This window comes from Staurois parvus, unplaced genomic scaffold (assembly GCF_062004578.1).
Source record: "Staurois parvus isolate SC_StPar_1 unplaced genomic scaffold, SC_StPar_1.0 ptg000089l, whole genome shotgun sequence".
NCBI classification, from domain to species: domain Eukaryota; kingdom Metazoa; phylum Chordata; class Amphibia; order Anura; family Ranidae; genus Staurois; species Staurois parvus.
Genome location: NW_028317885.1, coordinates 103,627 through 127,105, shown reverse-complemented (window position 1 = coordinate 127,105; position 23,479 = coordinate 103,627). Strand labels below are relative to the sequence as shown.

Below are 23,479 nucleotides of genomic sequence, written 5' to 3'. Positions count from 1 at the left end.
ATATTAGTTAGTCTATATATGAAAAGTGATCAATTGAGACTCTAAAATGCTGGACCATGGTATAATGTATGGCAGTGATCAGGACGCTGGTATGGTGGTGATCCATACGTTGGCAGGTATGGCGGTGATCAGGACACTGGTTTGGCGGAGATCAGGACGCTGGTATGGTGTACGGCGGTGTTATTGTGGGCACTGGGACAGGTGACAGGGCCTGGCTGCATTATTTATTATGACTACACTGGGGCAGAGATCAGGGACACTGGGGTGGCTGGCACAGCAGTCTGTGAGTGTACATGCAGCCTAACAAGCTGCTGTACGCTCACAGGCTGCAGCATCGGGGTCTCTCTACTCTTACCCTAGGTTCACACCTAAGAGTTTTCTGCAGCGTTTTGCATTTTTGCAGAAACGCAGTACAGTCCATTTAACATGATTTCCTATGGGACACTTTCACACATCTCCGCGTTTTCACCTGGTGCATTTTTTGGAAAGGGACAAGGAATTTTGTGAATGCAAAACATTGCGTTTTCTGGTTCTATAGACTTCCATGGGAATGCTGCAGAAAAGCATTTTTGATGCATTTTTTGAAAATGCAGAAACGCATCAAACGCAACCTGCATAGGTGTGAACCTAGCCTTATAGTGAGAGCAGAGAGAACAAATCTTTACACTTTCATTGTTTACTATGTGCTTGGACACAGCAATCGCATGGTAAAACACCATGTAATCACACGGACACAGCGGTAATGTGATTGCTGTGCTTGGACACAGCAATCACATGGTAAAACACCATGTAATCACACTGACACAGCAGTACTGTGATTTGCTGTATCTGGGTGACATACTGATCGCTGGGCTCCCAAGTACATGCTCTGTGAGCTGTGCTGGAGCCACTGATGTGGGCTAATGTACAGGTAGCCTGCATCGGCACTACACATAGTCTATAGACAGCAGACGGGAAGCTGTTTAAATAAAGAATTATTAAAAAAAGGCTTCATGGAAGGGATTTCCTTATCACTACTAACTATGTTGATGGGGGAGTCAAGCAGTTTTCTTTCCTGCAACCTGTAATTGCAGGAACGAAAATTGTTTAATGTATGGCCTGCTTTACTCTACCACCATGTGAGATGTGAATGACCGATGTAAGCTAATAAAAAAGTTATGCCCACTTTTGCATTACTTTCGGTACAGCTCTTGTATATTTCAACCTTTTTAACTGCTTTATTGGAGTTCATCTTGCAAGTTGAAAGTTTAATAATAAATTAATAGGTTCAAAATTGATTAAGTGAGCAGGCATAGAAAATGGGTACCTGATCTGATCCCATTTTGATGGAAACCTTCAGAAAATTCTTTCAATGTCATACTTTATTTGTTAAAATGGTGTTGGCTAGTGCTTGGAGTTGATCGAATGTGCTAATGACCTTGTATAATCTTCACTCAGTTTGATGGTTTTGGTTGGATTTCCTGCTAATTTGAAGTGCAGCTTGTATGGCCAGCATAAACTTGGTTCTCTAACACTTAACTAAAAGTGGAAACTTTCAGTGTTGGGTAAAGAGAACTTTTCATATTTGAATTTATGCAAGAATCTAAATATTTAGTTAAAGTAGTAAACATTACACTTTCTTTCAACTATACACGCTAAGCAGTGTAGTAAACCCTAAATAATATGCATGGTATATGACACAAACACTTACCATAGTCCCTTTTCACTGCCTCAGGCTCTGGGTCCATCAGTGCAGCTTTCCCCAAATTCCTTTAGGGTACGAGCATGCTTTACCAAGTCACAGGGACTCCGCACATTGCCCAGTCAGCTTGCTTGGGGCAGGGGAATAGCTTGCAAGGGCTGTGGGTTTGCATGGCCATTCAGCACTAGTCCCAACCTAGAGCGTGAATGCAGTGGTGGTTCTGTAGGACCCTTCTGGGGGAAAGGAGCTGCCCTGAAGCCAGAGAGCAGAACAAGTGCTGAGTGGACCAGCTGAAACAAGAGGAAAGAAGAACTTCTGAACAATAGGCTGTGTGTGTGTGTATATGTGTGTGTGTATGTGTGTGTGTATGTGTATATGTATGTGTATGTATATGTATATATGTATATGTATGTATGTATATGTATGTATGTGTATATATATATATATATATATATATATATATATATATATATATAGTAAATCTTCATATTAGTAGGTAGGCTTACATATGAAAGGTTTGTTTTCTTCTCTTACTGAGCTTACAGAATCTGATCTGGCGTAAAACATTTCTATGGTAACACATACCTGTAACTCTGCTATCCTTTTAGATCCTAGACCCAGGCTGTGCATGAGACCAGGTATTTTTCCCAATATTCAAACCTACCCCTGTCATTTGAAGTACTAAATGCCAAAGCCTTTATTGCCCTCTGAAAGTTTTCAGTTGAATGACAGATTGGGGCGGCATAGTACTATGAGTATCAAGTTTTGAGCAAAGGTTAATGCCCACATCCTGGTACGAAGTTTTAAGGGGCTCCCGGGTCACATAGGAATTTAATCCTAAAGCCAAACTCCAGCTTAAACCCAGAAATGTGGACTGTACTAAGTTGACATAACCCCTTGGTCCAGAATTTGAATGCAGCTGGTTTACTGTGTCTTTAAAGTCTTGCTCTTGCTGGAATGTTGCCATGTCATTTGGTTATTGGTTCATTTTGTGTTCTTTATTTTTCAGAGCTTTTACAGGTTGTTAAACTTGAGCTCCGTGTGGCTGTGCAGCCCTTCAGATGTTCCCAGTGCAGGATTTCAGGACATGGCAGTCGTTGTGATGGATGGAAACTGCTCTATGATGGATAAAGCTATTCTGGCTCAGAAAAACAATGCTAAAATGCTGCTTCTTGCTACTAAAGAAGGTCTGGTACGTGTCTGGATTACAGAAGTCCCCATTGCTTTTTGAAAAGCAATTCTATTTTTCAGATTTCAGTTGTAGTGTTTTGTTTTTTTTAATAATGTTGCTATGCACACAATACATTTACAAGTGAGGGATAAAAAAATGTATTACGGATGTCGTTTATACAAAAAAGCATGAACATGTTTTAACTGTGTTCGCTTGTAGTTGTTCTAACATATCTGCATTCTCCATTGCAGCCTGCTCCACAGGACAGCAAAAGCAGCCTCTTGACAATACAGATTGCATATGTAAAATATGGAGATGTCCTAAACATGGCACAGGTATGTCTTTGTGGGAAGTGTGTTGTAGGAAAGTGTTACTTTTTGTTTTTGTGGTGTGTGTGTTTGTTTTTTTTTTTTTTTTTTTTTTTTTTTTTTTAAACACTTACTGGCACCCCTGAAAAAGGTGGTGCATTTTCAGTACGGCCAGCTTTTTAAAAAAGGTGCAGGGACCTTTTCCTTTCAGAGAATGCAGGCACAGCAGTCTCTTCCAATGAATAGGATGCTGTGCCCACACACCTGCTGCACACATGCCCTCATACATGTGAACCAGGGCTAAATATAGCTTTGATATTCTGCAGTGCTTTTACAGAATGCATAGAACCATTCACGCCAATCCCTGCTGTATAAAAATGTAATTTTTTTTTGTCTTTCATAATCACAGTTCCTCCATGCAAATATGACAATAAAATAACAAAGTCAGCTCTCAGTGATAATTAGCTGCTAGCAAAAAGTGTATACACAAAAACACCAAAATGATACAATAATAATAGCTTGCGGTGCTTGAAAATATATATGAAAATAAACCACAACACCCGCGACAATTTAAGTGAATCACAAGGAGTGAACAGTCCAAATAATATTACAACAATTCAAGGACAATCTTCTCTGTGATTTATCTTCATATGTTGGCATTAGTGATGTTTGACCTCCACCTTAGTTTAAATGTACTCGCCACTCCAATTGCTGTCTAAATAAATAGAATGGAAAATGCACTTTTGTAGACAATGAAGCTCTTTTCCAAGAAAAAATACTCCAGCAGAACCAATAGCTCTTCAAACACTCCCTTAGCCACAGAAGACCACACAATAAAAACAAAAGGCTTATAGTGTAGTAGTTTTATTTTAACCACTTCCAGACCAGACACTTTTACCCCCTTCCTGACCAGGGCAATTTTCAGCTTTCAGCGCTATCACACTTTGAATGACAATTGCGCGGTCATGCAACACTGTACCCAAATGAATTTTTTACCATATTTTTGAGACAGATAAAGCTGTATTTTGGTGGTATTTATTCACCGCTGGGATTTTAATTTTTTTTGCTATGTAAATGAAAGTCCAAACATTTTAAAAAAAAAAGTGTTTTTTTTTCATAAAATTTTGCAAATAAATAATATTTCATCATAAATCTTTGCCGACATTTATTCCGTTATCTTTTTAGTAAAAAACAAAATCCAAATTGGTTTATAACCAAAAATTATAATTTTTAAACATTTTTGTTTTTACATTTTTATTTTATTTTTTTTATTTTTTTTTTTTTTACATACTGTCACCCTAGCAGTACAGTGTCACCATGGTGACACTGTACTACTTGTGGGGGGTGATGAAGATTTTTTTTTTTTTTTTTACACATTGCTTTTACACCCATATAGGATCTAAAAGCAATCATTTCTCTTTCTCTCTGTGTGCATTCTTGCACTCATTGAGAAGTTCTGAGTGAGCTGTGATTGGTCACAGCTTGTCACATGGTACAAGCCTGTTGTGAATAGGCTTGTACCATGTGACCTCTGTGATCATTCACAGATTTCACACGTAGTAAGCAATGATGTCACAAGTGACATCTTGCTTACTACTTTGCATGTGATCACTGATTGGCCAATTAGTGATCACATGATCGGGACCTCGTACAGAGGTCCCGTCCGATCGGTGTTTCACTGTGTCCGGAGGACACAGCGGGCACCGGATCACGGTGCTGCGCACTCCCAGGGAGCACGCACAAGCAGGGTGCGGGGAGGCTGTTTATAAACGGCCACCCGACCCTGCACTGCCACCGTCCGGCCGTTTATATGCAACGGCCGGTTGGGAAGTGGTTAAAATTCACCGCCACAAAGCATAATGGACCTGTGTATAACTATCCAGCGCAAAAAATTTCACTTACCTGTTCAGCCGCCAGACTCGGCAAGAGAATGGCGGCAGGACCTCTGACATATCATAAAGCAATCTTTCTCTACAGCTGTTTCATGCAAACACGCATCATCAGGAGCAAAGGATGAAAATCTACTTGAGTTAATTTGGTCAGAATCCTGTTGTCCAGGTCAATCAAAAACATGGTAGACCCGATGGGGGAACTAGTCTCTGTTTCCTGTTTTTGCTCTGCCCATCCCACTACAAAACTGCACAGTCATGTACTGTCTGTGTGACTGATGCAGTGGGCAGAAAAGCTCAATGTTGAGCTGCACCAAGGATGGAGAGTCGTCCTAAAACAGTTTTATACACCTATTCCTGATTCCTTGTGAGATTCGTGATCTAACCATTTGGGTGCAGAAGGGAATTTTAACTCTTTATGAATTTTCCTCTAGTTGACGACCAGATGACTAGTCTGAAGCTGTCCTTTTTTACATATGAGAAGAACCAGCCCAAAAAAATATGCTTGCAAAAATTGAATGGAAGAGGGAGACCTTTTTTATAAACATTTTGTTGAAAAGAGCTAAGAACTAAAGAAAACAGATCTTTCCAGAAAAACACATGTGAATACCAGGAGTCTACATTGACTGACTTGGTGGCATATAATAATTATGGAGAAATTATGTATTGAAAATAAGTATAACAACCCCAATCAATGTGTCTTTCTAACTGCATTTTACCATTATAATAAAATAATAAAAAAAAGCGAAGGGTTTTCAGTCTTTACTAAACTTTCTCTCGTAGGATCTGAAAATGAGGAAATTGCTTAACTGTCATGGAAACCTGAAAAACCCTCTATATGGCTTTTTTTTCTGAATCATCCTAAAGAATTGTTTGTATATATATTTTGTTTTTCTTTACAAGTAATGAAACCAGAACAACATATCAGCCCTAATAGAAGTCTAGTTATTTGATTTTGTCTGCTTAAAAGTACCATATCTCTAAATAGATCTATCTGCCTGTCTTTTTCATTATGAAGTTACTTTTATGTTTTGTGTATATTTAGTTGTAATTTTTTTTTTTTCATGTTTTTTTATTTAAAGGTAAATATTTATTTATCCCCCCCTTCCCCCAAGTACAAAACGACATAGAGACAGATCTTTGATGAAACTTGAAATAGAGGAAAAAAAAGTATAAAACAGAATTATTATTATTATACAGTATTTATATAGCGCCAAAAAGTTTGCTCAGCGCTGTACATTATAGTGGGGGACAGAACATGAGACAATACAGTAACAATACAATACACGAGGGGTTTGAGGGCCCTGCTCCTTTAAGCTTACAATCTAGAATGACAAGAAGTTGAAAAATACTGAAAAGGAATAAGAGAGAGGGTAAAAAATAAAAGTAGTAAGGAAAATGGGAAAAAACGTATAAAATTAATATATATTATATAAATTAAAACCAATATACAGCACAAAGCCCACAAATTGTTATTGTTAAGTAGATATATCACCCATACACCTTTTTGTAGTACTTAACAAACTAATAACCCACAAGTAACAATAATTACAACATCCTCAACATTCTATCCAGCTGGACAATATTTCAACAAACGTGTGTGTATTGTGAAAGGTTTTCTCATAGAAAACAATGTATTTTGTTAATTTCAGATTTCCACTCATTTACCATCAACGGAATAGAAGATACCCATTGTGATTTTCTTGCTGTAAAAAGATCGTAAAACTACTGCGATTTTACCTTTTTTAGAATCCAACGTATTGGAATCAACATATCCTAGGATACATACAGTTGGGTCAAGGGCTAGGGAAATGCCATTTTAAAAAAAAAAATAAAAATAAAAAAAGCTATGTTACTCTGTGGGATGGAGAGAGCAAAATAATCTAACTATTCTACAGCACATCCCAAAGCTCATCTCAGAGGGGATCCAAATCCTCCTCCCATCTGCGCTTACACAGGTGTTGAAACATAAGAAATTTTTGACAACTGTGTATCTCCTCTTCACCCCCGGAAGGTTTTTTTTTTTCTCTTCTTGACCAGGCCATTTTTGCTATTTGGCGCTATGCTGTTTCAACTGGTAATTGCATGGTCATGGAACACTGTACCCAAACAAAATTTTTGTGTCCCCCTTTTTTTTTTTTCTTTTTTTTTTTTTCATACAAATAGAGCTTTCTTTTGGTGGTATTTGATCACCACTGGGTTTTTTTGTGCTTTCTGATATAAGCAATAAAAGACTGGAAATTTTAAAAAAGAAACAATATTTTCTACATTTTGTTATGAAAAAAAAATGCAGTAAACTCCAATTTAGTCATAAATTTAGGCCAACAATGTGTTCTGCTACATGTCTTTTGTTTAAAAAAAAAAAAAATCTCAATAAATGTATATTAATTGGTTTGTGTGAAAGTTATAGCATCTACAAACTATGATAAATAGGAATTTATGCAGTTTTTACTTTCTGATTGCCTTTCGCATTTCTTGAGGTGCTAAAATGCCAGGACAGTACAAACCCCTCACCCCAAATGACCTCTTTTTGGAAAGTAGACACCCCAAGGAATTTGATAAGGCATGGTATTTTTTGCAGATAACATTTTTTGCCACAAGGGGTGTTTTTTTCTTTTTTCTTAATTTTTCATGTGTTATCACTGAAATGCATGAAGCGAGTTATCTCATATCTATACCTGGCCATGGCAGCACAGACCATGGGCATATGATGAATTGGGTCTGTGGATCATTATGACCGCAGTTCATTTTTTTTTTTTTTTTTCTTGTTATGCCCATATTGAGGGTTAGGCCCAAAAAAGTTTTAAATTCAGAAACCATGATAGGAATTCTTCTCTCTTCCGTCTCCCTTCCTTCTCCTCCCTCCTTTCTCCTTTTCTTCCAGGTCACGGCTCATGCACCGATTTTTTTTTTTTATCGGTAAAAAGATTGGCCGATTTGCCCATCATTGCTGCGAAAATCGGCTGATTTTTTTTTTTTCTTTTTTTTTTCTTCCCAACTTTACCGATTTAAAAAAAAAAGTGCCAAAATCCAGAAAAACGGCCGACCAATTAACCTATTAACGGTGTGAAAATCGGCTTGCTTTTTTTTTTTTTCGGTCGAAAAAATCAGCCGATTTTCGACCCATCTATGGCCTGCATTAGCTGTGAATAGATGTCATTGACATACAGTCAGGTCCATAAATATTGGGACATCGACACAATTCTAAAATTTTTGGCTCTATACACCAGCAAAATGGATTTGAAATGAAACGAACAAGATGTGCTTTAACTGCAGACTGTCAGCTTTAATTTGAGGGTATTTACATCCAAATCAGGTGAACGGTGTAGGAATTACAACAGTTTGCATATGTGCCTCCCACTTGTTAAGGGACCAAAAGTAATGGGACAATTGGCTTCTCAGCTGTTCCATTGCCAGGTGTGTGTTATTCCCTCATTATCCCAATTACAATGAGCAGATGAAAGGTCCAGAGTTCATTTCAAGTGTGCTATCTGCATTTGGAATCTGTTGCTGTCAACTTTCAAGATGAGATCCAAAGAGCTGTCACTATCAGTGAAGCAAGCCATCATTAGGCTGAAAAAACAAAACAAATCCATCAGAGAGATAGCAAAAACATTAGGCGTGGCCAAAACAACTGTTTGGAACATCCTTAAAAAGAAGGAACGCACCGGTGAGCTCAGCAACACCAAAAGACCCGGAAGACCACGGAAAACAACTGTGGTGGATAACCAAAGAATTCTTTCCCTGGTGAAGAAAACACCCTTCACAACAGTTGGCCAGATCAAGAACACTCTACAGAAGGTAGGTGTATGTGTGTCAAAGTCAACAATCAAGAGAAGACTTCACCAGAGTGAATACAGAGGGTTCACCACAAGATGTAAACCATTGGTGAGTCTCAAAAACAGGAAGGCCAGATCAGAATTTGCCAAACAACATCTAAAAAAGCCTTCACAGTTCTGGAACAACATCCTATGGACAAATGAGACCAAGATCAACTTGTAGCAGAGTGATGGGAAGAGAAGAGTATGGAGAAGGAAAGGAACTGCTCATGATCCTAAGCATACCACCTCATCAGTGAAGCATGGTGGTGGTAGTGTCATGGCGTGGGCATGTATGGCTGCCAATGGAACTGGTTCTCTTGTATTTATTGATGATGTGACTGCTGACAAGTGCAGCAGGATGAATTCTGAAGTGTTTCGGGCAATATTATCTGCTCATATTCAGCCAAATGCTTCAGAACTCATTGGACGCCGCTTCACAGTGCAGATGGACAATGACCCAAAGCATACTGCAAAAGCAACCAAAGAGTTTTTTAAGGGAAAGAAGTGGAATGTTATGCAATGGCCAAGTCAATCACCTGACCTGAATCTGATTGAGCATGCATTTCACTTGCTGAAGACAAAACTGAAGGGAAAATGCCCCAAGAACAAGCAGGAACTGAAGACGGTTGCAGTAGAGGCCTGGCAGAGCATCACCAGGGATGAAACCCAGCGTCTGGTGATGTCTATGCTTTCCAGACTTCAGGCTGTAATTGACTGCAAAGGATTTGCAACCAAGTATTAAAAAGTGAAAGTTTGATTTATGATTATTATTCTGTCCCATTACTTTTGGTCCCTTAACAAGTGGGAGGCACATATGCAAACTGTTGTAATTCCTACACTGTTCACCTGATTTGGATGTAAATACCCTCAAATTAAAGCTGACGGTCTGCAGTTAAAGCACATCTTGTTTGTTTCATTTCAAATCCATTGTGGTGGTGTATAGAGCCAAAAATGTTAGAATTGTGTTGATGTCCCAATATTTATGGACCTGACTGTATCACGAGGTAGAAAAAATATGGTTAGCTTGGTGACTATTTAGCTGGCTTAAAATTTTGGCTGAATTTGTACAGAGTAATGTCAATTCATTTTTTTTTTTTTTTTTTTCTTTTCTAGGTGGTTGGAAAGGATATTGCTGTGGGTATGTACTCCCCTTCACTCACACAGTTTGATTTCAGCCTGATGGTTATTTTCCTTATCTCTGTGTTCACTGTGGCATTGGGTGGTTACTGGAGTGGACTGTCTGAGATGTAAGTATAAATGAAAATGTGTATCTCCACTGATGGCTTTGTAAATCCATGCACAGTCAATTACCCCGCCTAATACAATATCAGCCTAATTAGAAGTCAGTTGCAAATACTTTTATTGTCTTATTTTATAGCGTATAATATGATACACATCAAAACCTATTTTGGTATTTGCATTACTTAACTCAGTCATCTACTCAGTTACTTAAATAATTATTTTTCAATTCAGAAATACTATGGTACATTTTTAATTAAGCTGTACAATGTTTGTAATGCAGGGAAGACTTAAGACCCTCTCCAAGTGAAGATGAATGTGAAGGAAGGAAAAAGAAAGATGAAAATGTGACATTTACACCTTTCACTGTTATTCTGTTTGTTGTCATTTGTTGCGTCATGCTGCTTCTCCTGTACTTCTTCTACAAATGGCTAGGTAAGGGGCTTCAATTTCTTCTGAGTTTGAATGTATATTTTTCCAGCACACTGAGAAATTCGGAGATGATTAAAAAGGGGTTGGAGGCACCATTTGTAAAAAAAAAAAGGAAAAAAAAATTAAATGACTAATATTCATTTTTTGTATGTTTATTTATGCTTACATTTGCACACCAAAGCCTCATATCTACTTTTGCAGCCTGATGTCTACGTTTCCTATGTCCACATTGAACTCCTTTTTTAAATTGTAATGGAAATCTGGGGGAGGGGGGGGGGGGGTTTCTGTTGGAAGAATATGCAATATCTAATGATTGAAAACCTGGTTTTTAATATAAATGTGAAAATAAGTTTTTGTTTTATACTTACAACTATTTACAGGTGATTCTTTTTGCCTACAGTGTATGTTATCATTTGTGTGTTTTGCCTGGCATCTGCAATGAGTTTGTTCAACTGCCTTTCTGCGTTGATCCGGAATATCCCATATGGAAGATGCAGGTGTGTCTTTATTGCAAATATTACATGTATTTTTCAGATCAGACGTCATCAGTTAATTTTCTCTTTTATGTTTTGTACAGAGTTTCATGCTTCAATAAAAGTGCTGAAGTGAGGCTCCTTTTCTTGGCTGCCTTCTGCATAGCTGTGTCGGTGACCTGGGCAGTGTTCCGAAATGAAGATAGGTACTGTATGTGACAATGGGGATAGAACAACACTTCACTTTCATGTGACACGCTTTCCACTGTACTATAAATAAGTTGTTTGTATTCACTGTGCAGCTGTTGGTGTCTCACACTGTATGAAAATCTGTACGGCTGATGTACAGTACACATGTCCACAGGTTATTCAGATTTTTCACTTGTGTAGAAAGAAATGAAATTTTGTGTATCATGTATATAAATGGCCAGATAGGAGCAGTGCAGGGTGGGTGGCCATTTATAAACGGCCTCCCTGCTTGTACGCTCTCCCTGGGAGCTCGCACCACCGCGATCCAGTGCCCGCTGTGTCTTCCGGAAAATTTATAATTTTTGGTTATAAACTCATTTTGGGTTATTATTTTTTTTAACAAGATAACTGAGTAAATTTTGTTCAAGATTTATGAAGAAAGATTTATTTGCAAACTTTTTTATAAGAAAAACACTTTTTTTTTTTTTTTTCAACATTTTTGGACATTTTCATTTTATATAGCAAAAAAAAATAAAAATCCCAGTGGTGAATAAATACCACCAAAATAAAGTTTTATCTGTTCCGAAAACATGCTAAAAAATTCATATGGGTACAGTGTTTCATGACCGCGCAATTGTCATTCAAAGTGTGATGGCGCTGAAAGCTGAAAAGTGGGCTGGACAGGAAGGGGGTGAAAGTGTCTGGACTTGAAGTGGTTAAAAAGCCAGGTAAAAAATGTAAATATTTTGGGTTCATCAGAGTGTGTAAATATTACCAGTTACTGGTGGCCAGTGACTTACAGGCATTCAGACATTACATCTATAATGGATCTATGACTCCCCACTATGCCCTCCAATATACTGTATTTTATAATCCTAAAATAGGTAGAGGTCATATTGTAAGTTGTAATCCACCAGTTTACGCAGTGTATACACATGACCATGACACTTAGTCACCTAGCAACCACATTTTTAGAAAAGGAAAATGTTTACCGGCAGATGGGGTGGAGGCTGGAAGATGTCAATTAAAGGGAGTTGAATGTGATCAGTGTCACATGCAGATGATTGTTTTAACTCTTTTTTATTCATTTTAAATAAAGTCTCCCATCCACTACCTATTCCATATGTTGTGACGTGACAAAATCATTCCAGTTGTGATGCTTGACACACGCACATGCAGGTTTTTGTCACTGCAAACAACTGTCTTTGAATCCAAAAGAAAGGGAAGTTGGTAGTGATGTGGGGGAGGGGGGGATGCAACCTTGTGTCTCTTAGTGTTAACCATTCATCTAGAACTTAAATATTCCTTTGTTTTTCCAGGAAAGTTGCTCAGCAATGTTAGAATCACCTACTTATATGTACAGTATTTACTATACATATGATACTTTGTGACAGGGGCGGACTGACAACTCATGGGGCCCTCGGCCAATAGGGGATCATGGGGCCCCTGTGTCCTTGCCCAAACTTAAAAAAGCCTATGAAAAAGGTACCAGGGGCATCTCATGGGGCCCTCTACTGACCCCGGGCCCTCAGGCAGTGCCCGAGCTTCCAAATGGTCAGTCCCCCCCTGCTTTGTGACAACAATGGCAGGGACAATATGCTGCTAGGCACTGGATTTCATCTGTAACAGAATTTTAGACAGCAGTGACAGAAATAATGTGCTGCTGAGCAATGGATGATACATTTGAATAGTAAATGGTGACTGACGCATGGTGCTGCCGAACAGCAGATGGTCCATATGTACTGGAAACCGTAACAGGGACAATGTGCTCCTGAGCGGTGTTTGTTACTATATAGGCGGTAGATATTTAATGCTTTATGTAAAGGAGTTGGTGGCAGACACCAGAGACATGTACATTTGTACTGTTGAACAGTGAATAGTACATATGAAGAGGGAGTGTTGTGACGAGGACAACGTGCTCCTGAGTGGTGTAGGGTACATCGTTATAGAGAATGTTGACAGGAGTGACAACAGTACGCACTGCACAATCTGAACCCTGAGATCTTTATAAATACAGAACCTGGTACATTCAACACACTTGCTTTGTAGGAGCAAGCATACTACTGGCTGTTGAAGAGGCAGAGGGGAGCACTAAAGGAGTTGTGTGGTGTGCGTTTTTTTGGGGTTTTTTTTTGTTTTTTTCTTAACCACCCTGGCAGTATTCCCGAGTGTAGCTCGGGGTAAAGTTTCAGTACCACAGGCGGTAACCCCGAGCTACAATCGGGCTTACCATGCGGCACTGCTCCGCAATCCCTCGATCACTTACCTTGTCCTGCGCTCCTGCGATGTCCCTCCTGCAGTGTCCCCGGCAATGTAATCCGGTGGATGCCGGCATCTGTCATCTGGGTTCCGTCCTATGCGAGCGTCGGGACGTATGGGGGATGGAACGGCTGGAAATTTGAAAATGACAAAAAGTGATATTCACAAAAATTACTAAAATCACATTGATACAGTAATGTTTTACTAACCATTTCACATACATTTTGTCCCGAGTGATTTGTCCTGAGCCCTGCCTTCATTTTTACTGTTCTTTCTACCAGGAAACTGAGAAATGTCCATGGCGTCCAAAAAGCGTCCCTTTAGGTCAAAAGCGGTTTTAGACCTGCTAGAGAACAGCGATAGTAAATTAGAACCACTTGCAGAATTGAGTGATAATGATTCGTGGGGAAATTCGTCATCAGATACTGAAAAAGATTTTGCAACTTTGCTCAGCGATGTGCGAACTTGGCGCTATATTTCAAATTTCAGTGTTTTTGGTTTGATTATATTATTGAATTAAATTTATTATTATATTTTATGATTATTAAATTATAATTTATGATTTCGTGTTTCGAGTTTTATCCTACCCGGGATGTTTACTAGACTCTTGTTCGGTCAGATTTCAGTGAGTTATTCCTAAGAATTACAGGCCTACAATATAAAACGCCAAATTTCCATGCAAAATAATGGTACCGCTTTCAGCACCAAAAATCTGAAATAATCATACCGCCAGGGAGGTTAAGTAAGCCCTTATTCACACAGGCACTGTGGCTCATACACCATGGATTGGCTATTTGTCCTAATCTGACGGGTGTGGGTGAGCGGCCTCAAATGCACAAGCCTGTTAAATTAGGACAAATGGCTGTGTCCTCATGGACTTGCTTATAAGCCAGTTCATGGTGTACAGGCCTTAGCATGTGAATGAAGCATAATTTATTAGCAATCAACCAAAATGAATATTCCACTTCATCCTTTGGAATTAAGATTCCTTAAACCCAATGGTTAATGTTTAGATTAGACAAGCATTCTCCTGTGTTGCCATATATACATAGGATTAGCAAGTGTTGACAAACCAATGGTAAGGACTAATCTGCATGAGCAACTTTAAAATGTAACTCCAGGAAAAAAGTACTTGTCTGTTTGTGTTTTTTTTTTTTTGTTTGTTTTGGTTTTTTTTTTTTTTTTTTGTTAATAGACTAGACATGTTTGGCAAAGAATTGCACATTACTTCTCTGGAAGGTTTTTGGGGATGGTAAATGTTTTATTATACCGGAAACTGACTGTGAGCTGCAAGCCTCCACAATTCAGACTGACACTTCCAGCTGGTATACACTGAAGGATATTACATCACTCTCTCCCCTTCCCCTTTCTTGTATTCTTTTCACTGAATACAAGGCTTTCTGACATCTGATTGGGGCAGTAGGGGAGTATGAGGCAGTAAGTATAGACAACTTATATCACCTGCTGTGGTTTTTGGAAATAAATGCACTTTTTTTTTTTTTTTTTTTTTTGCAGATAAAAAAAGGGCTTTTTTTAAATTTTTGTCTAAGGAGCCCATGGAGCGTTGCACCCACAATAAGGACATTGCTGGTGCAATGTCTGGCTCCTGCAGACTCTCAGGAAAGCTCTCTGCACGTACCTCTGATAGGGGCAGGCAGTTACTTGCGAGCACGAAGATCAATGAACTACGAGAGCGCTCACCAGCTCCCTCATGATGGCTGATGATACTTTTAATCTATTAATGCACAGGAAACTGTAAATGACTCTGACTCTGGCGCATGGGCAGAGCACTGCATGGCTGCGCTGGTTTTAAATTGTGACAGCAGGTGCAGGGAGAAGTTCCTCCACCCGCTGTCACAGGGAGGAGGGAGGTCTGGGGGAGAGGGGGTGGATGCTGAACATATTGCGTGTTACCCCCTAAATACAGGTCTAACTTGTTCAGAAAGGTGAACTTGGCCTTTAAAGCTGTTAACTTTTTTTTTTTTTTTTTCCCCGTTTTTGTTTCAGATGGATATGGATATTGCAAGATATTTTGGGAATTGCATTCTGCCTCAACTTTATAAAGACTCTGCGAATGCCAAATTTCAAGGTGAGAGGGTCTTTTTTGATAGTAGGCACCCAAGTATGTTTGTATAAGTACCTGTAATTTGGGCCAGTCTGGATCACTAAGCTTCCTATACAGGTCAACTGGTTTGTCGTTATTGAAAAATATTAGAGAGTGAAGTTGTTTGACTTTCTGTAGTAACACACAAAGAGTGAATCCTAGTGTTCCTTGATTTGCCTTTTGTACAAATTTCAAGTGGAGAGCGATGAATTTAAAGGAGGTAATAAATAAAAAAATAAACTTTATATAAAAAAATTTGTTTTTTTTTGTTTTTTTGCTGTTTTCTTTCTTAAAGGAGATGCAGGGCGGAAGCTCTTTTGGCCTTCTGTAGGTCACAGGAGTGCACGCAGTTATACACTCCTATGACCCATATTCAGTCAGCAGCTGGCTAAAGTCTGCTGTCAGCTGACGGCACTGAGTTTCTTTGTTTCTTGTTTCTATTATAAAATTTTGCAAACAGGTAATTTTTCTCCTTCACTGATGTGAGTTGATGAGGCAGCACTGATAGGCAGCACTAATGAGGTGGCACGAATAGGCAGCACTGACAGGCGGCACTGATGGGTACTGATAGACAGCACTGATAGGTGGCATTGACTGGCATCACTGCTAGGCATTGACTGGTGGCACTGCTAGGCATTGACTGGCGCAACCGCTGGGCACTGACTGGCAGCACTGCTGGGCTGCACTGGTGGGTGGCACTGCTGGGCACAGGTAGGTGGCACTTCTGGATGGCACTGCTGGGCACAGGTAGGTGGCACTTCTGGATGGCACTGCTGGGCACAGGTGTGGCACTAGTGGGCACTACTGGGCACAGGTGTGTGGCACAGGTGGGTGCACTGCTGGGCACAGGTGGGTGCACTGATGGGCGGAACTGGTGGGTTTCACTGCTGGGCACCGATCATCAGGGCACTGATCATCGTTGCCCTGATGATCGGTGCCGCTTCCTGCTCTAACAACTGCCGGTTCTCGGCAGTACTTTCCGCACGATCTGACAGCGTGAGGAAAGTGCAGCTGAGAACCGGCAATTGCATTTCCCTGTGATCAGCGTGTCATTGGACACGGCTGATCACGTGGTAAAAGGCCGCTGTGATTGGCCTTTTACCACATTACGTGATCAGCTGTGTCCGTAGGACACAACGATCATGGAGATCGCTGGGTGTGCGCCCCTGGGGGCGTGCAGGAGAGCGTGTTCTGGGAGGACGTCATATGACGCCCTCCCAGAACTGGCCGGCCGCAGTGTAGCCATCATTTGGCTATCTGCGGTCGGCAACTGGTTAACAAATTATGTTTTATTATGGGCAGTGGTAAAATACAGCATTATGACCACTAGATGGAGGTGATGAGCATAGGAATTACATAGATTCTCTTTTTTTTTTTTTTTAACAAAAGCCACAACTGCGTTGATTTACTAAATCAGGAGAGTGCAAACTCTGGTGCAGGTCTGCATAGAAACCAATCGGCTTCCAGTTTTTTTTTTGTCAAAACTTAATTGAGCAAGCTGAAGTTAAATGCTGATTGGCTACCATGCACAGCTGCACTAGATTTTGCACTCTCCAGTTTTTTAGTAAATAAACCCCAATGTAACAATTCTAGAAAACACTAACTGGAATCAATAGCCATTGGTTAAATTTAATGTGAATTCCCTCTAGCATTCTCTAAAAGAGATTGCTTGATGATTGTAGGCAAAGTGGATTGCAGTGGCCTAAAGTGCAGCCTGTGCGTTTTCAGAAAATGTATCTGTTTAAATATATTTTGATTAAAATTTGTGTTTTTTGGCTTATAAAGATTTCCAGACAGTTTCTAGGATAAGTGAACACTCTATAATATTTCTTAGCTTCTGTTTCAATCGTTTTAGTTTTGCAAAATAGGATAATATAACATTTTTTGCATCTTTTTTTACATTGTTGAGACTATTAAGAATAGTAAAGGCATATAGTAATAAAGAATACCAATATAATCCCATATCACTATCAAATATCACTCACAACCGTTGAGATTTCCGGGAAAAGTCCACAGTTGCAATATCAACCAATCTTGACTCAGAAAGAGAAGACCTGTATACAAAAGGGAAAACAAACAAATGAATTTACAATGAGGACCATATGGGGCTCTATGCAGAAGAGACAGGCTGGCCTGCACCTGTCCTTCCATCCACGATCCAGTGGGTATGTCCCTTTTCCAGGAGTCGTATAGGAGTAAGGGACGAACCCAGATCATTCCCATCAGTAATATTAACATTGCAATTTCCAAAATATAACAGATACTGTACTGTGATGTAACACATATGGTAAACAACTGATGAGACCCAGGATAGAGGACCCGGCATTATTATTGAAGGCAAGTTGGGAAGAAAGTCTCTAAAGAGCAAAAGCAAGAAAATAAGAGGAATAATGGAGACAGGAAGTGTCCTTCCAGGGATTCAGGAGGACAGCATCATCTCGTCAAGGAGATCATCTCTAGGTATCCCGTACCTGCAGATAAGAGAGCCAGGGGTTCCATATTTTTTCAAATAGTAATTGTTTATCCCGTAAGACACTTCCCATCTTTTCATGAAGCATATTCCAGGTCCGCTTTCACTTCAGAAAAGCAAGATTCTCTACTGGAATTTTCCACGTAGTGGCTATTGCAATTTTGGCTGCCAAAAAGAAAATAGATCAGAATTTGTGTGCCTAGGGATATTTTCAACCGGTTCATTTAACAATGCTATCCAGGAATCTTTGACTATGTTGACCATGGTTACAGAATAAACTAATGAATGGACACGCATCCAGAAGCACCTGACTTTAGGACCGGTCCTCCAGATGTGAAGGGTTATCTCCACATGACCACAACCTGGGAAACAGGAGGAAGAGGTGCCCGGGTACATTTTTGCTAGTCATTCTGTTACTAGGCATCATCTAGCATATACTTTGTACCCTGCTTCCACCAAGGTTATATTCATAACGACCTTGTATATATGAGTATTCCAGGCCTGCCAATTCTCCAGTTCCAGGGTTATGTTTAGGTCCCTTTCCCATGCAATCTGGTAAGGAATTTTCAGAGAGGGGGATGACAAATGCTCTGTACAACATCGAAATGCATCCACGTTGGAGAGTCTCTCTTGTATAGCTCTACATCCACTGGCCACTTTATTAGGTACACCTATTTAATTGCTTAGTAACACAAATTGCTAATCACCAATCACATGGCAGCAACTCAATGCATTTAGGTATCTAGACGTGGTGAAGAAGACTTGCTGAAGTTCAAACCGTGTATCAGAATGGGAAAGAAAGGGAATTTAAGTGACTTTGAATGTGGGCATGGTTGTTGGTTCCAGACGAGCTGGTCTGAGTATTTAAATAACTGCTTATCTACTGGGATTTTCACACTCAATCATCTCTCTAGGGTTTACAGGGAATGGTCCAAAAAAAGAGAAATTGCCCAGTGAGCGGCAGTTGTGTGGACAGAAGTGCCTTGAGGAGAATGGGCAGACTGGTTTGAGATGATAGAAAGGCAACAGTAACTCAAATAACCACATGTTACAACCAAGGTATGCAGAATACCATCTGTGAACTAACGACATCTTGAAGCGAATGGGCTACAGCAGCAGAAGACCTCACCAGGTGCCACTCCTGTCAGCTAAGAACAGCAACTGGAGGCTACAATTCGCACAGGCTCACCAGAATTGGAAAATAGAAGATTGGAAAAATGTTGTGAGGTCTGAGGAGTCTGTAGTTCAGTTGCCACCTTCAGATGGTAGGGTCAGAATTTGGCATAAACGACATGAAAGCATGGATCCATCCTGCCTTGTATCATCGGTTCAGGCTGATGGTGGTGGTGTAATGGTGTGAGGGATATTTTCTTATATCTAGCAAGGTGTACCTAATAAAGTGGCCAGTGAGTGTATTTTAGTTAGATCGGAGCTCATTTTCTGTAGTGAGTGGAGATAGTGCTGGATTTGCTGCAAGCAGAAACTCCCAGAAGGATGCATCTCTAGATCCTGCACAAATACGTGGGGGGACGTATACCCTTTCCGGTTGAGGAAACGTCTTATACGATAAAGGCCTTCTGCCACCAGCCAAATTGAAGGGACATTAGACGTGGTGGGAATAAAGGGTTGTTAAAGAGAGGGGCTACAGGTGTATGGGGGGAATGAAGAGTCTGCTTTTTACAGGAGGATTCACTGAGAGAGTGTAGGGTATAGGATGGCCTTATGGTATATGGAAGGGACCCAGGGCATAAAATTTCTTAACTTCTAACTGTCCTTTTAGAACTTTCTATCCATTGTGTTCATACTTTATCTGAGCAACTTATATCTGTGTTTTGTTTTAGTGGCACTTTGACTGCTACCTAATTTTTAGGTTTTTAAGGGTTGCTGAATTACAGTGTATTCATTACTTCTGTTTTTCAGGCCTGTGTGATCCTACTTGGACTCCTTCTTCTATATGATGTGTTTTTTGTGTTTATAACTCCATTCATCACAAAGGTATGAGAACAATTTGTGAGAATGTATACTATGCAAACAATGTTAAATAAACTTTTTTAACACACTGACAATCTTATTCGGTTGATTAACATTCTTGGGTGGTGTTTCCTGTGCTGAGAGAATGTTAATCTGTTTCTGTTCTACATTTAGGACCATACACTTGTGTCACTGACAGCCACTACTGATCGAGAAACAATCAGCAATGTTTTTCGATCGGGTGCTCACCATTAGCCAGACATTGGGTTTGTTTACAAATCTGCTAGCTTCAGCTTTCACTGGACCTTCCCTAAAAATAGACATGGTGACAACTGTAGATGTAATTTACACTGAGTAAAAAACAAGGTACATAAAGTAAATCACATTTAATGAAACAATGTTGTGAAAAAATAATAATTTAACATTTTATTGTCATCTTATAATAAAAATATGAGCAGGATTTTAGTGTAACAGTGTACCAGGTAAACACCATTTTTATGCCTTTTTAAAATCCTATGTACAAATGATTTAGGTAAACAAACTAACGTTAATGCCAAGTTGCATACTGACCATGCTAATTTTAGTCTTGGAATCTAGACTTCAATGTCATTCTAAGCTGTGGTTTGCTTCTTTGGAAAATGAAAAGTGTATTTCCATTTTTGCAGTCAGATTTTTTTTTTTCTTTTTTGGTTTGTTTTATTTTTGTTTCCCATTCCCACAGCATACCTTAAAAAAATGTTATTATTTCTTGCCTTTTTAGCTGTTTCTGAGCAGAAGGCCTTATGGTAGATTATAAGCATTTTATGAAAAGTCTCCCTGTGTTTCTGTCCCCACACAGACTGGACGATCACTGAGCTATTTCTCATTATCATGCAATGCAGGAGGCAATTTCTCATTAACATGCAACTTTACACTCTCTCTGGCACTCAAGTTGCATCAGTCGCATCAAAATAGTGCAGGAACTTCAAAGTCACTGCGACTTTAAGTCGCATATATCCATACAGGTACCATTGAAAACAATGTACTGTGACTTGTCGTGCAATTTTTTTTTTTTTTTTTGTCCAAAGTCGCATGACAAGTCACACAAGTGGGAAGGGAGCCTTAATCCTTTGATAGGACAGATGGTGTTCAGATCTAGTAACTGACAATGAAGAGCTGCGAGCACAGTACAGACACAGGGTTAAGAATGCTAGACATTACGTCACAGCTCCCCCATAAACATTTTGAAGGAACTATATATATATATATATATATATATATATATATATATATATATACACACACACATATATTTTAATTTTTATGTTTTTAGGTTATTCTATGTTATACAGAACATGTCACAAATATAAATGATCTGTTATCCCAATTTGGCTGCAAAAATACAGTGGGGGGAATTAACAAAGAGTGGTTTAGGCTGTATGCATGCATCATTCTTCTCATGTGAGAAAATGGAGCAAAGGCTACTCCTAATTAACAAAATGATGATCCGCTCCCTGTTCTGTGCTGTCTGTGACACACGGCACAGACCAGTTCAGCTACAAATGCTCTTATCCATCTGCCTGCCTCCCTACTCATCTGAGTGTGGCAACAAGGAGGAGGGTTGTTAAATCTGTAGGGTCATCTCATGCAGTGTAATCACAACATTAGTAGAGAGAAAGATGTGAGTGGTCTGCTGACAGTTCAGATCCTGTACACCAGGTCCAACTTGGCGGGGATCTGTTGCACTTTTCTATATTAAAAAGTGATGCAATTCAGCATATTAGAACTGACTCTTGAGAGAGTGCAGGAGAATGCAAAATGCTTCTAACTTTTTATAGTTCGGTATAGAGGATTAAGCAAGAAGATATGAGATTAGATGATGTGAACTAGAGCAGTTTTCATACACCCTTGTTTGCAAAAGAGATCAAATAATAAATATGCTGAGGTTCGGATGCACAGCCTACCTGCTCATTATTTTTTCATCTTGGCATTGCTGCAGTGCAACAAACCACTCCACTCCATTGTCAGAAATGTGCTGATCTGGGAATCCCTTTGTGGCACTGGTGAGGAACTCCCAGGCATACCCACTGTATAGTACTGTGTACTCGCGTATAGAAAGCTTAATGGTAAATGTATAAGTACATAGGCTCTGTCAGCTACAGTTCAATTCCAAACCTAATTTGGAAATTTTTAAAAGTTTAGGAACTGGAAAAAAACAAAAAAATAATACTCTGCTAGATGGCTGCAGCACCGATCCCAGCTGTGTCTGTCCCCCGCTGGCTCTTACACTAACTCTGTGATCAAAGAACGCTGATCTCTCAGTTCTCGGTCTTCAGTCTGCAGGGAGCTTGTGACTCTGTCACTGACTCTCTATTCTACCCCTCCAGCGCTCACTGGAATACTGGGCTATGGAGGGGGTAGATGCAGCTGGCTCAGGCTCTCAGCGGCACGCTGAGAGGCTGAGCCAGCTGCCAGTCAGCCTTGTGGGCAGCTTCCGGAATTTTAAGTCAGGTCTTTTCAAGCCTAGAACTGCTCTGTGACGTCAGCCGACAACGGGTATTAGCCTGCTGTGAGCTGAAAACAGGTCACAGGATTGCAGAACAAAGTATAGTCCTGTGACCCACAGGAGAAGCAGTGCCAAAAGATCTTTGGCCCTCCTCTCCTTTTAAATATGATTTGGGGATGCAGGAAGCAGAAAAGAAGCTGGTGTATAGGACACAGCCTCCAAAGATTTACATTCCGACTGACGCTCTGAGAAGCTCTTTCAAACCTGGTGTAGTGGATAACGGAGAACTCAGATTAGAATAAATTGAGTGATTTGCAGTGTTGGATATCATTAGAAATTCTCTTGATTTGCTTTGATTTGTTAATTTAAATAATGGTATTAATGTAAAATTGTTTTAATTTTTTTATGATGCTATGAAATTCAGAATGGTGAGAGCATCATGGTTGAAGTTGCAGCTGGGCCCTCGGAAAAAGCAGAAAAGGTACATTGTTAAATAGCCGTATTAATAGAAGTACTCCCTTTTTTTTTTTTTTTTTACTGTTGTTTTCTATGTGTCAATGTTTTATATTGCGTATATTTTGCCCAGTGGATTGCCCAGTAGGTACCTGCACATACTTACAGCAGCCTGTAATACCCTGCCTTTATGGCTAAATGCTGTTCCCTTCTTATAGGCCAAGTTCTGACTATTCTAGATAATTTTGGAGCTTGCCTCCACCTTCCAATTAGCACATCACTGTGATATGGTGGCAGCCTCACTGAAGGAGGTATGAAGAGGTGGGCATTTCACAGAAAAAGCAGGTCTTTTACAGGCTGCTACAGATAGGTGCATGTCGCTCTAGGTATCTGTACTTATTACTTCAGCAGTTTTTATTTAATTTGTATTGACAGATTATCTTTTAAGCAACTTTTACAAACTGGGCAATTCATATTGAGCATGTAAAGAAAACTTGCTCACGCAAGGCTTGTATATTCTAAAATAATTTTCAG

General features: G+C 39.7%; 1 protein-coding gene across 2 annotated transcripts in view; it reads left to right on the top strand.

Moving 5' to 3' along the window:
* Positions 1 to 23,479, top strand: part of SPPL2A (signal peptide peptidase like 2A) — an 81,897-nt gene that overhangs the window by 25,738 nt on the left and 32,680 nt on the right. For both annotated transcript variants that reach the window (XM_089670281.1, XM_089670280.1), the window contains exons 3-11: positions 2,691 to 2,873; positions 3,104 to 3,187; positions 9,984 to 10,117; positions 10,393 to 10,544; positions 10,942 to 11,038; positions 11,119 to 11,220; positions 15,470 to 15,551; positions 19,957 to 20,031; positions 22,917 to 22,973. In XM_089670281.1, the coding sequence (XP_089526407.1) occupies positions 2,691 to 2,873; positions 3,104 to 3,187; positions 9,984 to 10,117; positions 10,393 to 10,544; positions 10,942 to 11,038; positions 11,119 to 11,220; positions 15,470 to 15,551; positions 19,957 to 20,031; positions 22,917 to 22,973 (966 nt within the window). The remainder of the gene's footprint in view (positions 1 to 2,690; positions 2,874 to 3,103; positions 3,188 to 9,983; positions 10,118 to 10,392; positions 10,545 to 10,941; positions 11,039 to 11,118; positions 11,221 to 15,469; positions 15,552 to 19,956; positions 20,032 to 22,916; positions 22,974 to 23,479) is intronic.